This window comes from Nothobranchius furzeri, chromosome 13 (genome assembly GCF_043380555.1).
Source record: "Nothobranchius furzeri strain GRZ-AD chromosome 13, NfurGRZ-RIMD1, whole genome shotgun sequence".
Lineage (NCBI taxonomy): Eukaryota > Metazoa > Chordata > Actinopteri > Cyprinodontiformes > Nothobranchiidae > Nothobranchius > Nothobranchius furzeri.
The window spans coordinates 62,620,127-62,637,520 of record NC_091753.1 but is presented as its reverse complement, the minus strand read 5'-3'; the positions used below and the strand labels follow the sequence as shown (position 1 = coordinate 62,637,520).

Sequence of the window (17,394 nt, the reverse complement as noted above, 5' to 3'; positions counted from 1 at the left end):
TGTCAGTGTGTCCCAGGGCAACTGTGGTTACATTGTAGCTTATCACCGCCCGCGTGTAAATAAGTAAATGACTGTTGTATTGTAAAGCGTCTTGGGGGGTTCTAGGTGCTAAATACAGTGGATGTAGAAAAGAATCGCCACTTTGAAAGGCGTTACTTTTACTTCCTTTACATATTGAAATGAAAACACACACGAAATATTTTCATTACTCCTCCAATGCAACCTGTAACATCCATATGAAAAGATGTCAGTTACAGTTTGGAATAATTTTCTAAAATAAAAACCAAGAAACAGCCAGGCTCTCGATTTACCGGTCGATCTACGTCCCAATCCTCACCTATGGTCATGAGCTTTGGGTAATGACCGAAAGAACGAGATCGCGGATACAAGCGGCCGAAATGAGTTTCCTCCGTAGGGTGGCCGGGTTCAGCCTTAGAGATAGGGTGAGGAGCTCGGACATTCGGGAGGGACTCGGAGTAGAACCGCTGCTCCTCCGGATCGAAAGGAGCCAGTTGAGGTGGTTTGGGCATCTGGTCAGGATGCCTCCTGGACGCCTCCCCTGGGAGGTGTTTCGGGCATGTCCTGCCGGCAGAAGGCCCCCGGGTCGACCCAGGACACGTTGGAGAGGTTACATCTCCAATCTGGTCCGGGAACGCCTTGGGGTCCTGCCGGAGGAGCTGGTGGACAAGGCCGGGGAGTGAACGGCCTGGAGTTCCCTAATTGGGATGCTGCCCCCGCGACCCGGACCCGGATAAGCGGAGGAAGACGAAGACGAAAAACCAAGAAACACTGAAATTAATGGAGCCCAAGTTCCCAGTTGGTAAACATTTGGATCCCATATTGACCCCTAGTGGTCTGTCAGTGCATTACAGGGGTTACGCAGAAAAATTATTTCATCAACAAATGATGGCAGCATTCGCTGTGCCCTGGTAAGAAAACACCATTGGGTTTGCATGTGTTATGCTTAATGAATACTTAAAGTAATGCATGTAATATATGGTTGATATCGTATTATCAGTTTAGTCCAACCACAAATTTTGTCAAACTGTGTCAGGCTGCTTCAGCAGTGTGGATGAAGGAGTATTTGTAAAGAAGATGGGGTGACGTCGGTTATTTGGACCTAGTTTAAGCTTCAGGAGTGATGCTGAACAGAAAAACATCCTTATTAGATAATTCTGCCGAAAGTTAAGTTTCTGCGATAATAGCTAATTTACGCTGATTGCCTTAAATGAAGTTTGTTTCTTTAACACATGATAAACATGATGATTGAAGACCAGACGTGCCGCTGCAATCTGGAACATTTAAAGAGGTGCCTCTGTACAGCCTGGAAGACCAGTTAGAAGGGTATGCAGTAGTCGAGGTGGGAGATGACTGTAGAGTGCACCAGGAGCTGGGTGGCATGTTGTGTTTAGGTACCGTCTGATCTTTCGTATGTTCTACAGCGCAATGCGGCATGAACGAGCAACAGAGGTAACATGATCTTTAAAGGTCAGCTGGTCAGTGATCACAACACCCACAATTCAATCTGCCTTTGAAGGAGCCAGGGAATCATTTTGGATTGAGATATTGTGTTGTGTTTGATGGTTTTGCTGGGATGACAAGTAATTTAGTTTTAGAGAGGTTGAGTTGGAGATGGTGGGATTTCCTCCATCTTGATATGTCAGAGACAGTCCAAGATTCGTGCAGAGACTGTGTGGTCATCCGGCGAGAACGGCTGAGCTGGGTGTTGTCGGCGTTGCAGTGGTAGGAGAAGTCATGTGATCGAATGATCTCACCCAGTGAGGTGGTGTATATGACAAAGAGAAGAGGTCCTAATGCAGAGCCCTGGATGACTCCTGTGGCAAGATGGTGAACGGCAGAAGACTGTCCGAGCCAAGATATGCTGAATGATCGTCCTGTGAGGTACGATTCAAACCAGGAGTGTGCTTTCTCTGTGATGCCCATGCTACCACCTGGCTGTGCCAGTGAGGTGGAGTCACCAGACCATGGGTGATGCCTGGAGCGCATGAATAATCTGCCACTGCGTCTCTGCTCAAAAGAACCCCCGCTACACCAAGAGTACATATACAACCTTATTTATTATTCTCAACAAAAAACACAGCAAAACATAATTTTAGAAACATAATTTTACCTGCATTTATTTATGTTTATGTGTTTATCAGACGCTTTTGTCCAAAGCGACTTACAGGTGATAAAGAAGCCAGCAGATCACCCTTGAGGCTAACAACAAACACTATTTGCAACACAGGAAAAACATGAAGTGATAAATGAATCAGGAAGGAATGTTATTTTTGTTTGAACATTTTTCACTTCAGTTCAAAATATTTAATATTTTAATAATTTTGTGTTTTCATCTAATCACATCAAGTGCTGCAGAAACCTGTTAATCACTCATTTATTTAGATCAGGTTTGTGGCAGCAGGGAAACACCTGGAACATGTATGACAGGAGGCACTGAGGACCAGGGTTACCCATTCTTTCCATTGCACGTGAAAGCGTTGTGAAACGTACTACATGGCAGTTAGCCACTGTTATAGTGGATGAGTTCTTTTCCACCGCCAACAAAGTGTAATGTTTTGGACATGCCCCAGGAGCGAGGGCATGCTATCATTATGTTTCAAGTCTAGTTTTTCATGTGCAGTGCTTACGAAACACATCAAACTCCAGTTTAGATTGCGCCACACATGGAGTCTAACACAAAATCAGTGTGGAACATCTGGAAACATTCTAAATAATAATCACACTTACGTAAACCAGTGGCAGCTGGTGAATACATCTTTTTGGTGGGGCGCAAATTAGCAGGTGTTGTGCCAAAAAGAGTATGCCAGGCGAGATTTGCATGACCTGTTATGGTGCATATGAATAACAACGTTTTACAATAAATCTATACTATTAACGTGTTTCTTGTCCATTCGCTTCCTTACAAAATGATGGTTTACAAGGCAGAAAAATGTTAAAAATTACGGTGTATTTGGAAAAAAAGTCTTTAAACTATTTGTAATTTCGAGTCACATTCCTGTTTTTTAAACAACTACATTCAAACAGGCAAAAAAAAAATTTAAAATACTCACTAAACATTAGGCTTTAATGTTTCACTACTGAAACTCCAACATTACACGCTCCATACTGTACATTAATGCCACTGTTTTGCACATACCAACCTCTGTACATTTTATATCTCTTATCTTATTGTTTACTTTATTCATTTATATACTTAGATTAGCCATTTTTTATATTTTACTTGTTTTTACATTATTGTATTTTTGCTCAACTCTGTTGCTGTGAAGCTCGCACACAAGAATTTCACTCACATGTCCTGTACCAGTGTACCTGCACATGTGACGTGACAATAAAAGTGATTTGATTTGATTTAATGTGTTTAAATAAATCTTTTCAATTGTTATGTCATCATATTTCCAGTCAAAAATGTTTTTAGGAGAGACACAAATTAGAAATGTCTTCACAGTATGAATGTATTAGAAATAGCCTCATTGTTCATAATTCTAATACTTAAGTCTGAAAATTGCGATTGTGACGACTGAGCTGATTTCAGATGCACTATCCACATATCACCACCAGGGAACGCCAAATCACCATTCAGGGCTGCACCTGCTACTGAGAGAGGGCCTGAAGCCTTGTTTACACACAAAGTAGAATGGATGTGGTCCAGGTTTCATATGGATCAGCTGTGATGCGGATCTGGATGCAGAGCTCCAGAAAGTTTCTACGTGGAGTCTTTTTTTTTCTGTACCCTGCACGAGGATTGTTAAAAGTTAAATGATTCACCTGAGCCAGACAGGAAGTGAGATTTAATGGAATGATTTTCATTTAATAATCGTGCACGTTCTACTTTTGGGGAGTTGTCAACACGTTTGACTAAGGGGGTACCTGCGGTACGAGAAATCGGCTCAGGGGGTCCAGCAGTCAAAAAAGGTTGGGAAACACTTGTCTGAGCAATCAGACCCTGTAAGCGTTCATTAAAATTACAGATTGTGTAAGTAAGAAAAAGTTTACTATAATTGCAATATCAGAAACATGGCTCGATAATGAGAAAGTTAGTGAAGTGGGACTGGAAGGATACGAATTATTTACAATGAACAGGGTGAATAAAAAAGGAGGTGGTGTTGCTTTATAGGTTGATAACGTTTTGAAATGCAGTCTGATTGAATGCATGTCAAGCACCATAGATGATGCATTGGAATGTGCTATTGTTGAGATCCATGCTGAAAAAGCTAGCAATATAATACTAAGTTGCATTTATAGGACACCGGGATCATGTCTTGAGACATTGTATGAAAAACTTGCTGCTATGTTTTGCAACCTAAATGATAAAAAAGTGCTAATAATTTGTGGTGATATTAATATAGATTTGCTAAACCCAAATGGACATCAGAAAACAACAGACTTCATAACTACAATGTATAGTAACTCACTTTTCCCCGTAATTATAAAACCAAGTAGAATAACAATTGATACAGCCACACTGATAGATAATATATTCACAAATAAAATTGACTATGAAATAGTAGGTGGACTTCTTATAACTGATATAAGCGATCATCTTCCTGTTTTTGCAATTTTTCAAAATTATTTTGGGATTAGAACTAAACAAAAGAATCAAAGATTTGATATGAAACGACATAGAACAACAAGAACCATTACTGCCCTCCAGGTGGACTTAAAGGAACACAACTGGAATGATGCAAATGAAGATTCAAATAGCGCATATGATGCATTCCTATCAGCTGTAATTTCACCATATGATAAACATTGTCCTTTAATGAAAACCACTACAAAACATTACAGATCAAATAAGCCATGGATCACAAAGGGGATAGAAGATGCATGTAAAAAAAAGTAATCCATATAAAAGATTCATAAAACAGAGGACAAAAGATGCTGAATTAAAGTACAAGTTATATAAACATTGATTAGTAAATATGAGAACAAGTAAGAAAGATTATTACCACACATTACTGGAGCAAAGCAGAAGTAACACACAAGAAACATGGAGGATGTTAAATAGAGTAATCAAAATGGCTCAAAAAATAAGAATTATCCAGACTATTTTAAAAAAGATAAAGATATTGTGCTTGATAAAACCAAAGACATTGCAAATGAATTTAATCATTTCTTTGTAAATGTTGGCTTTAATTTAGCAAAAGAAATTCCAGAGTCAAGAATTAATAATGATCTAAATAAACATATAACTCAGAATGTGTCCTCCATGTTTATTGGTACTGTAACTGATAGAGAAATAATTAACATTGTGAAAACATTTAAAAATAAAAAGTCCACTGACTGTTCTGGTATTGATATGATATTAGTGAAAAGTATTATAGAATATATAGTGAAAACTTTTGCATCTGTCTGTAATCTATCCTTTTGAACTGGTGTGTTTCCCTCACAAATGAAAATAGCAAAAGTTATACCAATCTATAAAAACTGAGAGAAATGTCAGTTTACCAATTACAGGCCAATATCACTACTCCCACAGTTCTAAAAAAAAAAGGGAGGGTCGCTGCTCCTATCTTTCCCCATTATAACTTTTGTGAATTTTTCTGAAAATTTCAAGTCGTACCTCAACTTCTACCTGCGATTTTAGAAAAACCGTAAAAGATATCAAAAAGCCTCTTTAATATGTTAAACAGGAAAGTCTTGTGAGTTTGTTAAACTTTGAATGAAGTCTCTGAGTTGAAAGGATCCCAATAGAGTTTTAGGTCAAAAAAGTGATAGGAATTTGCTGAAAATTTACCAATCCCATTCATTTCAATGGGAAAGTTTTCGCTGAAAAAGCTTAATAACTCGAAAATTTTTAAAGATATCAATGCCAAAAGTAATAGCCAAAAAGAGCTTAACGAGCTGAACGTTTTGATATAAAATTGTTGAAATAGATCAAAATTTGAAGGAGAAGAAGATGTTCAAAAAGTGTATGGAAGCAGAATAAGAAGAAAAGAGGAAAACAATAGTTTGAATGCTTAACAGCATTCAAACAATGAATGCTTAAAGATGTGGTAATGCCCCCCTCAGAGTCTTACTCCACCCATGTATCAATTTTAAAAACTGCAACATTAGTAGGCGTTGCCTGGAGGACCGAGAGGGCGGAGCCGCGGCAGTGACGAAGACGATGGCTAGCTAGACGATGCTAGCTCCCTTCACTCTGAGCAGTTATTAGAAGTGGAGGACATTTCTCCCCCTCCTTACCCAGACACTGGAGAAGAAAGGGACCAAGTCTATTTGGAGGAGACAAGCGGACCTGAGCCTTGTTTTGAGCTTGTGAGTTGCCTCAAACTACCGGAACCGACCCAACAGAACCAGCTCTGAATGGTAAGTAGCCGTTAGCCATAGCATTGGATTAGCTGCAGGGTTTTGCTCCAAGGCCCTAGAGAGCTAGTATTCAGCATGTTTTAGAGGTTTATCTGCTTCAACACACCTGGTTTTAATCAGCAACAAATAGCTGAGCTGCTTAACAGCTAATCTAACCTGTTAAAGCAGCAAAACCACTGAAACATGCTGGATAGCAGCTTTCCAGGAGCCTGGGCTCAAGTTACAGTCTGCTGCATAGAAAGTTATAAAAATACCCCATGAGAAAATTATTCTGTAATGTGTTCAGCCCACTAAAACTGCTCTGATGTCATTATTTATTTACTGATAACAGCTGCTCTCTCGGTTCTAGGTCCTCTGATGTCTGCAGCTGGTCTCTGGTGTCGTCAGGATCAGGAGCTTCCGGAAGAATGTGCCTTTCAATGACTCTTTCCCCCTTATTTGTTATATTAATTAAATAAATCTCAATTTATATATTTCCTGTTTTTGTTCATGTCCATAAATACTTAAACATGCTTGAAATTAAAACGAGCTTTAACAGTGAGGTGCTAGTTTAATTCATCACAATAGAGCTAGTTAAATATGCAACAAAAATGTGATAATCAATGTAATTTATAAATATCCATTAAAATATCAAAACTGGAATCTATATGAGATATTTGGCAGCACAAAAAAAACTTGTCAAACACAATATTTATTATAATAATTGTAGGCAGACAGGAGACAGAGCTGATGGAGGTTCTCAGTCATCGAAGGATGGCTGAAGGCTTTCCAGGAACAGGAGATGTGGTGTTGTCTCTTCTCTCTCTATTCTGCCAGATGAGCTGATAGGTTACAGGTGTGTGAGGACATCCTCATGCTGTCACAACCAGATGACAGGAGTTATCAGGTGATCAGCCAGGCTAATGATGAGATGCAGAAAGAAAGCAAATTCAGGACAGTGTACAATATGTGGTGTTGCTCACCTTATGTGCTCTTATAGAGTATTAACGTGTGCCTGCCTCATGGTGTAGAGTCCATATTTTGCTGAGTGTCCTGCAATAATGCCGGTTATTAGTTAATTTACTTTTGGTAGCAAAAACAAAATATTTAATGTAAAAGTTATTTTCCAGGTGAATCAGCTCACACGTCACCACCAAGTGTCACAGGGCCAGAATCAGTAGCCTCCTTCATGATGTCATGATGTAATCACATACTTATTTAATTGTTAATATCTTAAAAATTCTGAAATGTTTTAATTTTTTTTTTACCTTGAACAGTTCACTGAGCTTGCACTGTCACTGAGGTGGAAGCTGGAATCAACAGCAGACACCTCACATCTTGGTCTTTTCAGGGGTGTGGACGCAGCTCTGGGACTTTCTGGAAGATGAATTTCCATCATGGTCCCCGTGTCACAAGACACACTGCTGCTTGTGAGCTCTATTCTGGCTGACTATGTAAAAAACAAAGAAGTAACACATTTATAAATGTTTAAAAGAGCATAAAATCACGTGTAACAATAATCTGTAAAACAAATTAAAACTAGAAGGTAATAATAAAATGTTTACATAGAAGATTATTAAAAATAATTCACCTTTGCTACGCCGGTAAGGCTTCACGTCAGCCTGGACAAGTGCATTCTTGCAGACTACTAAATCAGTCTGACAGCCAGTGTCTTGGTTAGATTTAGCCTGAAAAAAAATAGAAGCACATTTTTGTTTATAAAGTCAGATAATATACAAAAGAAACTGTCCTATATAGGCGCTTTATAACATTCCTAGTGTGTGATCGTTATTATAACGTAAAAGTCAGTCACATATGATGTGGAGAGCCTGAAATGCGACCTCCTGAACAGAATTCCTTACAGAACCGAGTCACAAGCTGGATTTCACGCTGTAATGCTGTCTGTCAACTAGTGCTGCGTCAGTTAGAGCCACTGTTGCAGAATTACCGACTTGACTAGCTAAAGGAAGCAATGGCGGTTTTAAACAGGGGCCTACAGGGGCCTGGGCCCCTGTAGAACCGGCCCTGGCCCCTGTTATGGCCTCGGTGCTGAAGAGATCGGATTTTTTTTTTCCCGCGCTGCCTCGGAGACGGGAACTAATGCGCTGCAGCGTTTCACACGGAGCCTTTAAAGCGCAACACACTGTGGACAGAACTGTTTACCTGGTGAATTTTTGAATAAAAGATTAAAAATAGTTTAAATGGGACCCAAAGAAGTTCTTGAGGACGACTAACGGAAAAGACGCTAAGAGACGAAGGTAAGCAATACAGTTTATTTTCCTGACATCAGTGTTTTGATCGTAGTCGCGCGTTTCTGTCATTTACTTTTAAGTTCCTAACTGAGTCTACCCACAGTTAATACTGATTTGTTGTTCCTTTGTAACATTAACTGTAAAATAAACATGAAGTTGCTGCATTTTAAGCCTTAGACACGTTGAGATTAGATCACAGTATTCATTTATCTATGACTTTCTCGCAGCACTGACTGGAAGCATCAGCGGCCATGAAAAGAAAAAGGTGACATTTTGTCCTTTTTTACCGCTGTTTATAAAGAACAGCGTAGACAGAGAGAGGATGAAAGTCACGAGGGAGCTGAGAAGCAGGATGAAAGAGAGAAGGAGGAGTTGGTTGGAGAGGAACCAGAGAGGTCAGAGGCTGTCCACCCTGAGAGTGAGGAGGAGGAAGATGTAGGCTGTGAGGGAGAGAGTGAGGAGCAAAAAGAGGGACATCTTCTGTCATGTGCACCGTGTGCACTACCGTCAGGGTTGTGGGTGTTGAACAACCCCTCTGTGATTGCAGCTCATATTGTGTGTAAAATGCATTTGAGGCATGCTGACTCTGGACCAACATTTCTGTTGTTTATATTTAATAAATAGATAAAATAAGACTCTGAATTAACTAATTATGACTTTTATCCTCATGCTAACATTTATTTTTTTTCAGATATCAGCAAGTGCAAGGATGACCCACCTACTCAGCCTCGTTTGAGGACATTTCCAGTGACATTAATAGGAGACAGAAGACACAGCTTTCAGCCAAGCTGGTATGAAAGTAATCCTTGGGTTGAATATTCTGTTACTATGGACTCTACTTATTGTCATGCATGCAGACATTTTAGCCCACCAAGTAGCGCAGGGAGTGTGTTTGACTCACCATGTGGGTTTAGGAACTGGAAAAAAGCTACTGAGAGAGGAGGGGGTTTTCAGTACGTGCAAAGTCTGAAAGGCATAAGGATTCAATGACAGCGTGGAGGGACTACCAGAGGGCTGTGGAAGCTAATACAACATTGGCTAATATACTCGACAAGGAACACAATAAAAAGGTTAAAGAAAATCGTGAGTATATCAAAACAATTGGTGAAGTGATTTTGCTTACGTGTGTGTGTGTGTGTGTGTGTGTGTGTGTGTGTGTGTGTGTGTGTGTGTGTGTGTGTGTGTTGACTACAAAAAGCAAATTGTATTGTGCAGATATTTTATTTGTTTGAATGTTTATTTTTCATATGTACAGTTCATATAATCTTCAAATAAAGTCACAAACTATAATAATCAACTAGAATTATTTTTTTTACTCAAGTCTGGTGTTGCTGTGAAGCATTCAGAATTGTTATCTGAGTACCATAAAAACATGCCAGTTTTACTTTCACAAGTAAACCATTACTGCATTTGCCCTGTAATAGTTTACTTGCTCATTGTCTTATTATGATTTTTTTTTTCTTGTGCCCCCATGAAAAAATACTGGCCCCACTGTGCCCCCCCCCCCCCCCCCCGGAAAAATTTGGTCTAGAACCGCCCCTGAAAGGAAGTGAACCACGTCTCTCAAACTTTGCATTTAGGTAGGCAATTGTCTTTAGAAGATGTTAAAACTTTTATTTAGCTTATTCACCTCAGACTGGAGCCCGCCGTGGTGGGGGAGCAGAGTCGGTGGGCTGCATCTAAATCACGGAAGAGCCACAGTGGGCACAGCCTCCCTCTTCAAATGGAGACGTGCAGAATCGCGGATAAAATGCTGGTTGCAAACTACAGCACCAGGCGGGAGCTGACTGTTTTCCAGACACTGATTGCGTGCAACCACTGGCGCCTAATTTCTAAGTCCAGCGGAAAGGAGTGCAACCCCACAGAGCCACCGCAACCATACTACACTACACCTTCTCACCATGCTAACACGATATGGAGCACTAAACCCGAACTACTTTCCTAATTACACTAACAGCCAAACACTAACTAAACTACAATATCCAACAGCCAAACTAACACTAAATAAGTATGTATAACACTAAAAGCTATGCTAAAGACTAGGATATGCTAATGCTATATGCTAATGCTGAACTACCGCTAACCTCCTACACTCGCTTGCAAATCCAACTCACAACTCGCCACAAGGTGTGGCCGAGACTCTCGATGCTTTATAACTTTGACACAGAGCTGCTACGTAGTACTCTACTGGTTTACGTAGTATCTTACTCTTTAGCCTTTGGCTAAAATTTATTCAAAATGAGTCAAATTCTATGTTTTAAGCTGAAGGTGGAGCTATACTGTGGTATTTAGGCAGAATTTTTAATTTTTAAAGAAAATGCACCAAAATGCTAAAATAATGAATACACACATTTCAAACACTATTAGACACTCATTTATACAGTTCATCAGCCAAAAAAATTTAATTTAGACATTACTTGCTCTTTAAACAGCATTCAAACAATAAGGAATATACTGTTGGTGTTTTTATAGATTTAAAAAAGGCATTTGACACAATTAATCATTCTAAATTAATGAATAAACTAGAGATATGGCATAAGAGAGATAGCATACAAATAGATGAAAAGTTACCTGGATGACAGGTGTCAATATGTTGAAATTAATCATGTAAAATCTAAGCAGTTGAAAGTTACTTGTGGTGTTCCTCAGGACTCGGTGTTGGGCCCTAAATTATTCATACTATATATAAATGATGTATGTAGTGTTTCCAAACTGTTAAAATATGTATTGTTTGCTGATGGTACCACTTTGTAATGCTCAAGTACAAATCTAGAACAGCTTCTGACTACAGTGGAAAAGGAGTTAAAGATATTAAAAAACTGGTTTAATATAAATAAGTTTTCTTTAAATATAAAGAAAACAAAATTGATTGTTTTTGGCACTAGACAAATGAAAAATATATCTAAAATCAGGGTTAATGGAATTGAAATTGAAAGAGTGTATGAAAATAAATTTCTTGGAGTGATAACTGATGACAAGTTGAGTTGGAAGTCTCATATAAATCATGTGAAAACAAAAATTCAAAAAGCATTGCTATACTCTACAGGATGTCCTGAACAAGAAATCATTACACACACTCTATTGTACTCTGTTGCTTCCATAAATGACTTATTGTCTTGAGATATTGGGTAATGCATATAAAACAAACGCTCTTCCTATTTTCAAGTTACAAAAAAGAGCTATAAGAATTATAAATAAATCTAACTATGTAGAACCAACTAACATTATGTTTATTAATCTGAATACCCTGAAATTTTATGATTTAATTGAATTTAAAATAGCACAGATAATGTATAAAGCACAAAATAACTTGCTTTGCCGCAGTACTCAGCAGCTGTTTAAACTCAGAGAGAGTCAGTATGACTTAAGGTGAACAGAATTGTTTAACAAAAACAGAATAAGGACAAATATGAAGCAGAGATGTGTTTCTGCTAGAGGAGTGAACCTGTGGAATAGTTATACAGTGATTTAAAAAGGTGTAGTTCATTTTCCTTGTTTAAAAATAGAGTATTAAAAAAACATAAAAATCAAGAATGAAAAGAGCAAAAATAATAAAACTGAAACTCTTGATTGTTTTGCTTGGTGAAGTTACTTACTTAAGGTGGAAAGTTTTTTGTTTTGTTTGTTTGTTTTACTTTGTTTCATTTTCTGCATGCAGCTCCTGTCCTGTGTACTGGAGCTGCATGCAAAGAGATCTTTGTTAGAAGGGTTGGCGTAATAAGCAAATGCTTCCGCCAATACCTTTGGATTAGCCTTGTCTTTGTGGTAATTTTTTTGTTTTTATTTCTTTAATCATTTGTTTTTCACTGAGATATTTGTTTGTCTATCTATCTATCTATCTATCTATCTATCTATCTATCTATCTATCTATCTATCTATCATCTATCTATCTATCTATCTATCTATCTATCTATCTATCATCTATCTATCTATCTATCTATCTATCTATCATCTATCTATCATCTATCTATCTATCATCTATCTATCTATCTATCTATCTATCTATCTATCTATCTATCTATCTATCTATCTATCTATCTATCTATCATCTATCTATCAATCTATCATCTATCTATCAATCTATCATCTATCTATCATCTATCTATCATCTATCATCTATCTATCTATCTATCTATCTATCTATCTATCTATCTATCTATCTATCTATCTATCTATCTATCTATCTATCTATCTATCTATCATCTATCATCTATCATCTATCTATCATCTATCTATCTATCTATCTATCTATCTATCTATCTATCCATCTATCTATCTATCTATCTATCTATCTATCTATCTATCTATCTATCTATCTATCTCTATCTCTATCTATCTATCTATCTATCTACCTATCTATCTATCTATCTATCTATCTATCTATCTATCTATCTATCTATCTACAGTGGGACAAAAAAGTATTTAGTCAGCCACCGATTGTGCAAGTTCTCCCACTTAAAATGATGACAGAGGTCAGTAATTTACATCATAGGTACACTTCAACTGTGAGAGACAGAATGTGAAAAAAAATCCATGAATTCACATGGCAGGATTTTTAAAGAGTTTATTTGTAAATCAGTGTGGAAAATAAGTATTTAGTCACTTCAAACTAGGAAAATCTCTGGCTCTCACAGACCTGTAACGTCTTCTTTAAGAAGATTTTCTGTCCTCCTCTCGTTACCTGTATTAATGGCACCTGTTTGAGCTCATTATCTGTATAAAAGACACCTGTCCACAGCCTCAAACAGTCAGACTTCAGACTCCACTATGGCCAAGACCAAAGAGCTTTCGAAGGACACCAGGAAAAGAATTGTAGACCTGCACCAGACTGGGAAGAGTGAATCTACAAGAGGCAAGCAGCTTGGTGTGAAAAAATCAACTGTGGGAGCAATTATCAGAAAATGGAAGACATACAAGACCACTGATAATCTCCCTCGATCTGGGGCTCCACGCAAGATCTCATCCTGTGGGGTCAAAATGATCATGAGAACGGTGAGCAAGAATCCCAGAACCACACGGGGTGACCTGGTGAATGACCTGCAGAGAGCTGGGACCACAGTAACAAAGGTCACCATCAGTAACACACTACAACAGCAGGGAATCAAATCCTGCAGTGCCAGACGTGTTCCGCTGCTGAAGCCAGTGCATGTCCAGGCCCGTCTGAAGTTTGCCAGAGAGCAGATGGATGATACAGCAGAGGACTGGGAGAATGTCATGTGGTCAGATGAAACCAAAGTAGAACTTTTTGGTATAAACTCAACTCGTCGTGCTTGGAGGAAGAATAATACTGAGTTGCATCCCAAGAACACCATACCTACTGTGAAGCATGGGGGTGGGAACATCATGCTTGGGGTCTGTTTTTCTGCTAAGGGGACAGGACGACTGATCCGTGTTAAGGACAGAATGAATGGGGCCATGTATCGTGAGATTCTGAGCCAAAACCTCCTTCCATCAGTGAGAGCTTTGAAGATGAAACGTGGCTGGGTCTTCCAACACGACAATGATCCCAAACACACCGCCCGGGCAACAAAGGAGTGGCTCCGTAAGAAGCATTTGAAAGTCCTGGAGTGGCCTAGCCAGTCTCCAGACCTCAACCCCATAGAAAATCTGTGGAGGGAGTTGAAAGTCCGTGTTGCTCGGCGACAGCCCCAAAACATCACTGCTCTCGAGAAGATCTGCATGGAGGAATGGGCCAAAATACCAGCTACTGTGTGTGCAAACCTGGTAAAGACCTATAGTAATCGTTTGACCTCTGTTATTGCCAACAAAGGTTATGTTACAAAGTATTGAGTTGAATTTTTGTTATTGACCAAATACTTATTTTCCATCCTGATTTACAAATAAATTCTTTAAAAATCCTTCCATGTGAATTCATGGATTTTTTTTCACATTCTGTCTCTCACAGTTGAAGTGTACCTATGATGAAAATTACTGACCTCCGTCATCATTTTAAGTGGGAGAACTTGCACAATCGGTGGCTGACTAAATACTTTTTTGCCCCACTGTATGTATCTATCTATCTATCTATCTATCTATCTATCTATCTATCTATCTATCTATCTATCTATCTATCTATCTATCTATCTATCTATCTATCTATCTATCATCTATCTATCATCTATCTATCTATCTATCTATCTATCTATCTATCTATCATCTATCTATCTATCTATCTATCATCTATCTATCTATCTATCTATCTATCTATCTATCTATCTATCTATCTATCTATCATCTATCTATCTATCTATCTATCTATCTATCTATCTATCTATCTATCTATCTATCTATCTATCTATCTATCTATCTATCTATCTATCATCTATCTATCTATCTATCTATCTATCTATCTATCTATCTATCTATCTATTCATCTATCTATCTATCTATTCATCTATCTATCTATCTATCTATCGATCGATCGATCGATCCTCTTATGAGCATGTTGAAGCTACAGCTAAATTCAGAGGACATCTAACAGCTTCATCATGATGAGGCCCAGGCCTGCAGCGGCAGATCAACACCTCTTACACACCGCTTTACTGTAACATGCAGTTTACCTCGAACATTAACTTTGTTACTTAACATGGACTCACTTCAGCTCCTTGGACCCTTTTACAACTCTCTAAACTCATAAAGGCTTCTCTGGGAGCAGGTCTTGTTCTGTTATCCATTTCGTAGAGCGCGCAATCCGATTTTCAGAGCTGGAAGATGTTCTTATCAATTCTAGACCAAACTAGACATTTAGTGTTATATAGAGGTTGTTTGTTTTGGTCTGTGCAGACATTTATTTAATAGATTTGTTTGCCACTTGTTGATTACAGACGTAACTGTGTTCCTTAGGATTGATGAAGCCTTTGAGATTATTCTGAATCAATCTCCTGCCTCATGTCTGCCCACAACTCTGAGATCTCTGGAAAGTGGCTTTCCACCCATAGTCAGTTATTTGCTGTCAGTTGCACCAGGAACAGCTGTTTATGCTCCACTAATCACACTGATTACAGCTGATCACAGGTGGAAGCCAGTAACCACGGTCTGCTAAGGAAATAGTGGTTACTTCCCCCAACTGCTCAGTTCGGCCCCTGGAGGGCTGAGATCCAGCATGTTTTAGTTTTGTCCTGCTTCGGCACACCTGATTTGGTCAACAGGTAATTAACAGGCTTCTGCAGAGCTTCATGAGCTGCTGAACGTATGAATCAACAACTAAATCAAGTGTGTTGGAGCAGGAAAACAACTAAAACATGCCGGATTGAGCACCCCTGTTTTATTTAATGCAGGTGATGTAGAATCTCTGTGTTTTTTTTCTCCTGGCTGTAGACCGTCTGAACATGCCCAGTGTGCTGGTGTTGAATGGCTGTGGGATCTGCAGGGCAGGAGATCAGGCTGAGATTGCTGTCTTCTGTGCACACGTCATGGAGCTGGACATGTCCCACAACAAGCTGCAGGACTGGCACGAGGTGCTGCTTTTTACAGTGTGACCATTTGGCTTTATTAGTATGCAGTTCCACAGCTGTAATACTTAGAACAATATTTTAATTCATGAGTGAAAGATCGCTATGAGATCACTTCACAAATGTTGACAGAAAAATGTAGTCAAACTGTATTTTATATTTGTAATAAACTTGAAGAAGATTGTAGTAGTTTGGCTTTTGAGTGGTCTAGTCTAGTTTATTTTTGTTGATTTAATCCAACTGCTCTTTAAAGTGACAGTGTGTAGTTTCCATGGCAATAGGGGACAGTAGATACCTAAATCATTGCAAGCAAGCATTATTTTGGTGTTTAAGTAAAACTTTACCAACGGATGGCCATTTGGGTCAAAATCCCTGGGAGTGCAACCTCCAGCAAAATGACGAGAACATCAGATTCCCTTTCATCACTGGTGATGAGTGAAAGGTAAATGTGTAAAACAACAAAGTTTATTAATGGTGAAAGTTTTGTAACCAAATGTTACAAATCAGTAAATGCATTTTGTCCTCACGGGCTTCCGTAGAGGGAAACATGAAATCCAATATGGCGTCGCCCAGAGACCTAGACCCGCACCATGTATTTTATACCAGATTTTTATGGTTATGTGTTATAAACTGCCAATATTTTTCAACAACTGGGCATCTTTTAATTAATTTACAACCATGTTTCGATGGATATTTCCAGAGATTCACAGTACACATTGTCACTTTAATGATGTCTGGATGACAAGTCAGTGACTCCAGGAAATCTGCTGGGTTTCCTTACATACGTAGGAAACCTTTAACCTTACTGGCATAATGAACTGAACTCAAATTGCCTTGAGATGGCTTTTGTTGAGATTTGGCGCTTTATAAATAAACTGAACCGAAAATGATGATTTTTCTGAATATTTTACTGTATTGTACAAATCAACTGTCATTTATTTAGATCAGTAAAATTGTGTCGAGCCTTCCCAACCTGGAGTTTCTCAATCTAAGCTCCAACCCACTGGGAGGAACCACGCTCGAGCCGCAGTGGGCTGAAGCCTTTTCTCGGGTGCGCCGCCTCGTCCTCAACAACACTCGGATACCCTGGGATGCCGTGATGCTGCTGACCCGTGAAATCTTAGCGTAAGGATTCAAGAATGAGACAGAATTACAAGCTCTGTAGAATCACAGTTCAGAAGGATTCTCACATTGTTTGTAGTTAAAGCATTATATCAGGAACACTATGCTGTCTAATGATCTGAATAAACAACAACCCAAGCAACATTTAGACTACATATCATGGCTAAACCTGAGCATGTGACCCATCTAGCAAATTTTAATTGTTCCTGCATATCTGAAAAATAAAGACAGGCCTTTTTTCATCATGACTTACAAAGCTGGAA

The 17,394-nt window shown here is 38.8% G+C and overlaps 1 protein-coding gene across 12 annotated transcripts in view; it reads left to right on the top strand.

Annotated features, from left to right (window-relative positions):
- The window catches only part of tbcela (tubulin folding cofactor E-like a), a 40,599-nt gene that overhangs the window by 2,664 nt on the left and 20,541 nt on the right, over positions 1-17,394 (top strand). For all 12 annotated transcript variants that reach the window (XM_054734991.2, XM_054734990.2, XM_054734996.2 and 9 more), the window contains 2 exons: positions 15,876-16,015; positions 16,953-17,134. In XM_054734991.2, the coding sequence (XP_054590966.2) occupies positions 15,876-16,015; positions 16,953-17,134 (322 nt within the window). The remainder of the gene's footprint in view (positions 1-15,875; positions 16,016-16,952; positions 17,135-17,394) is intronic.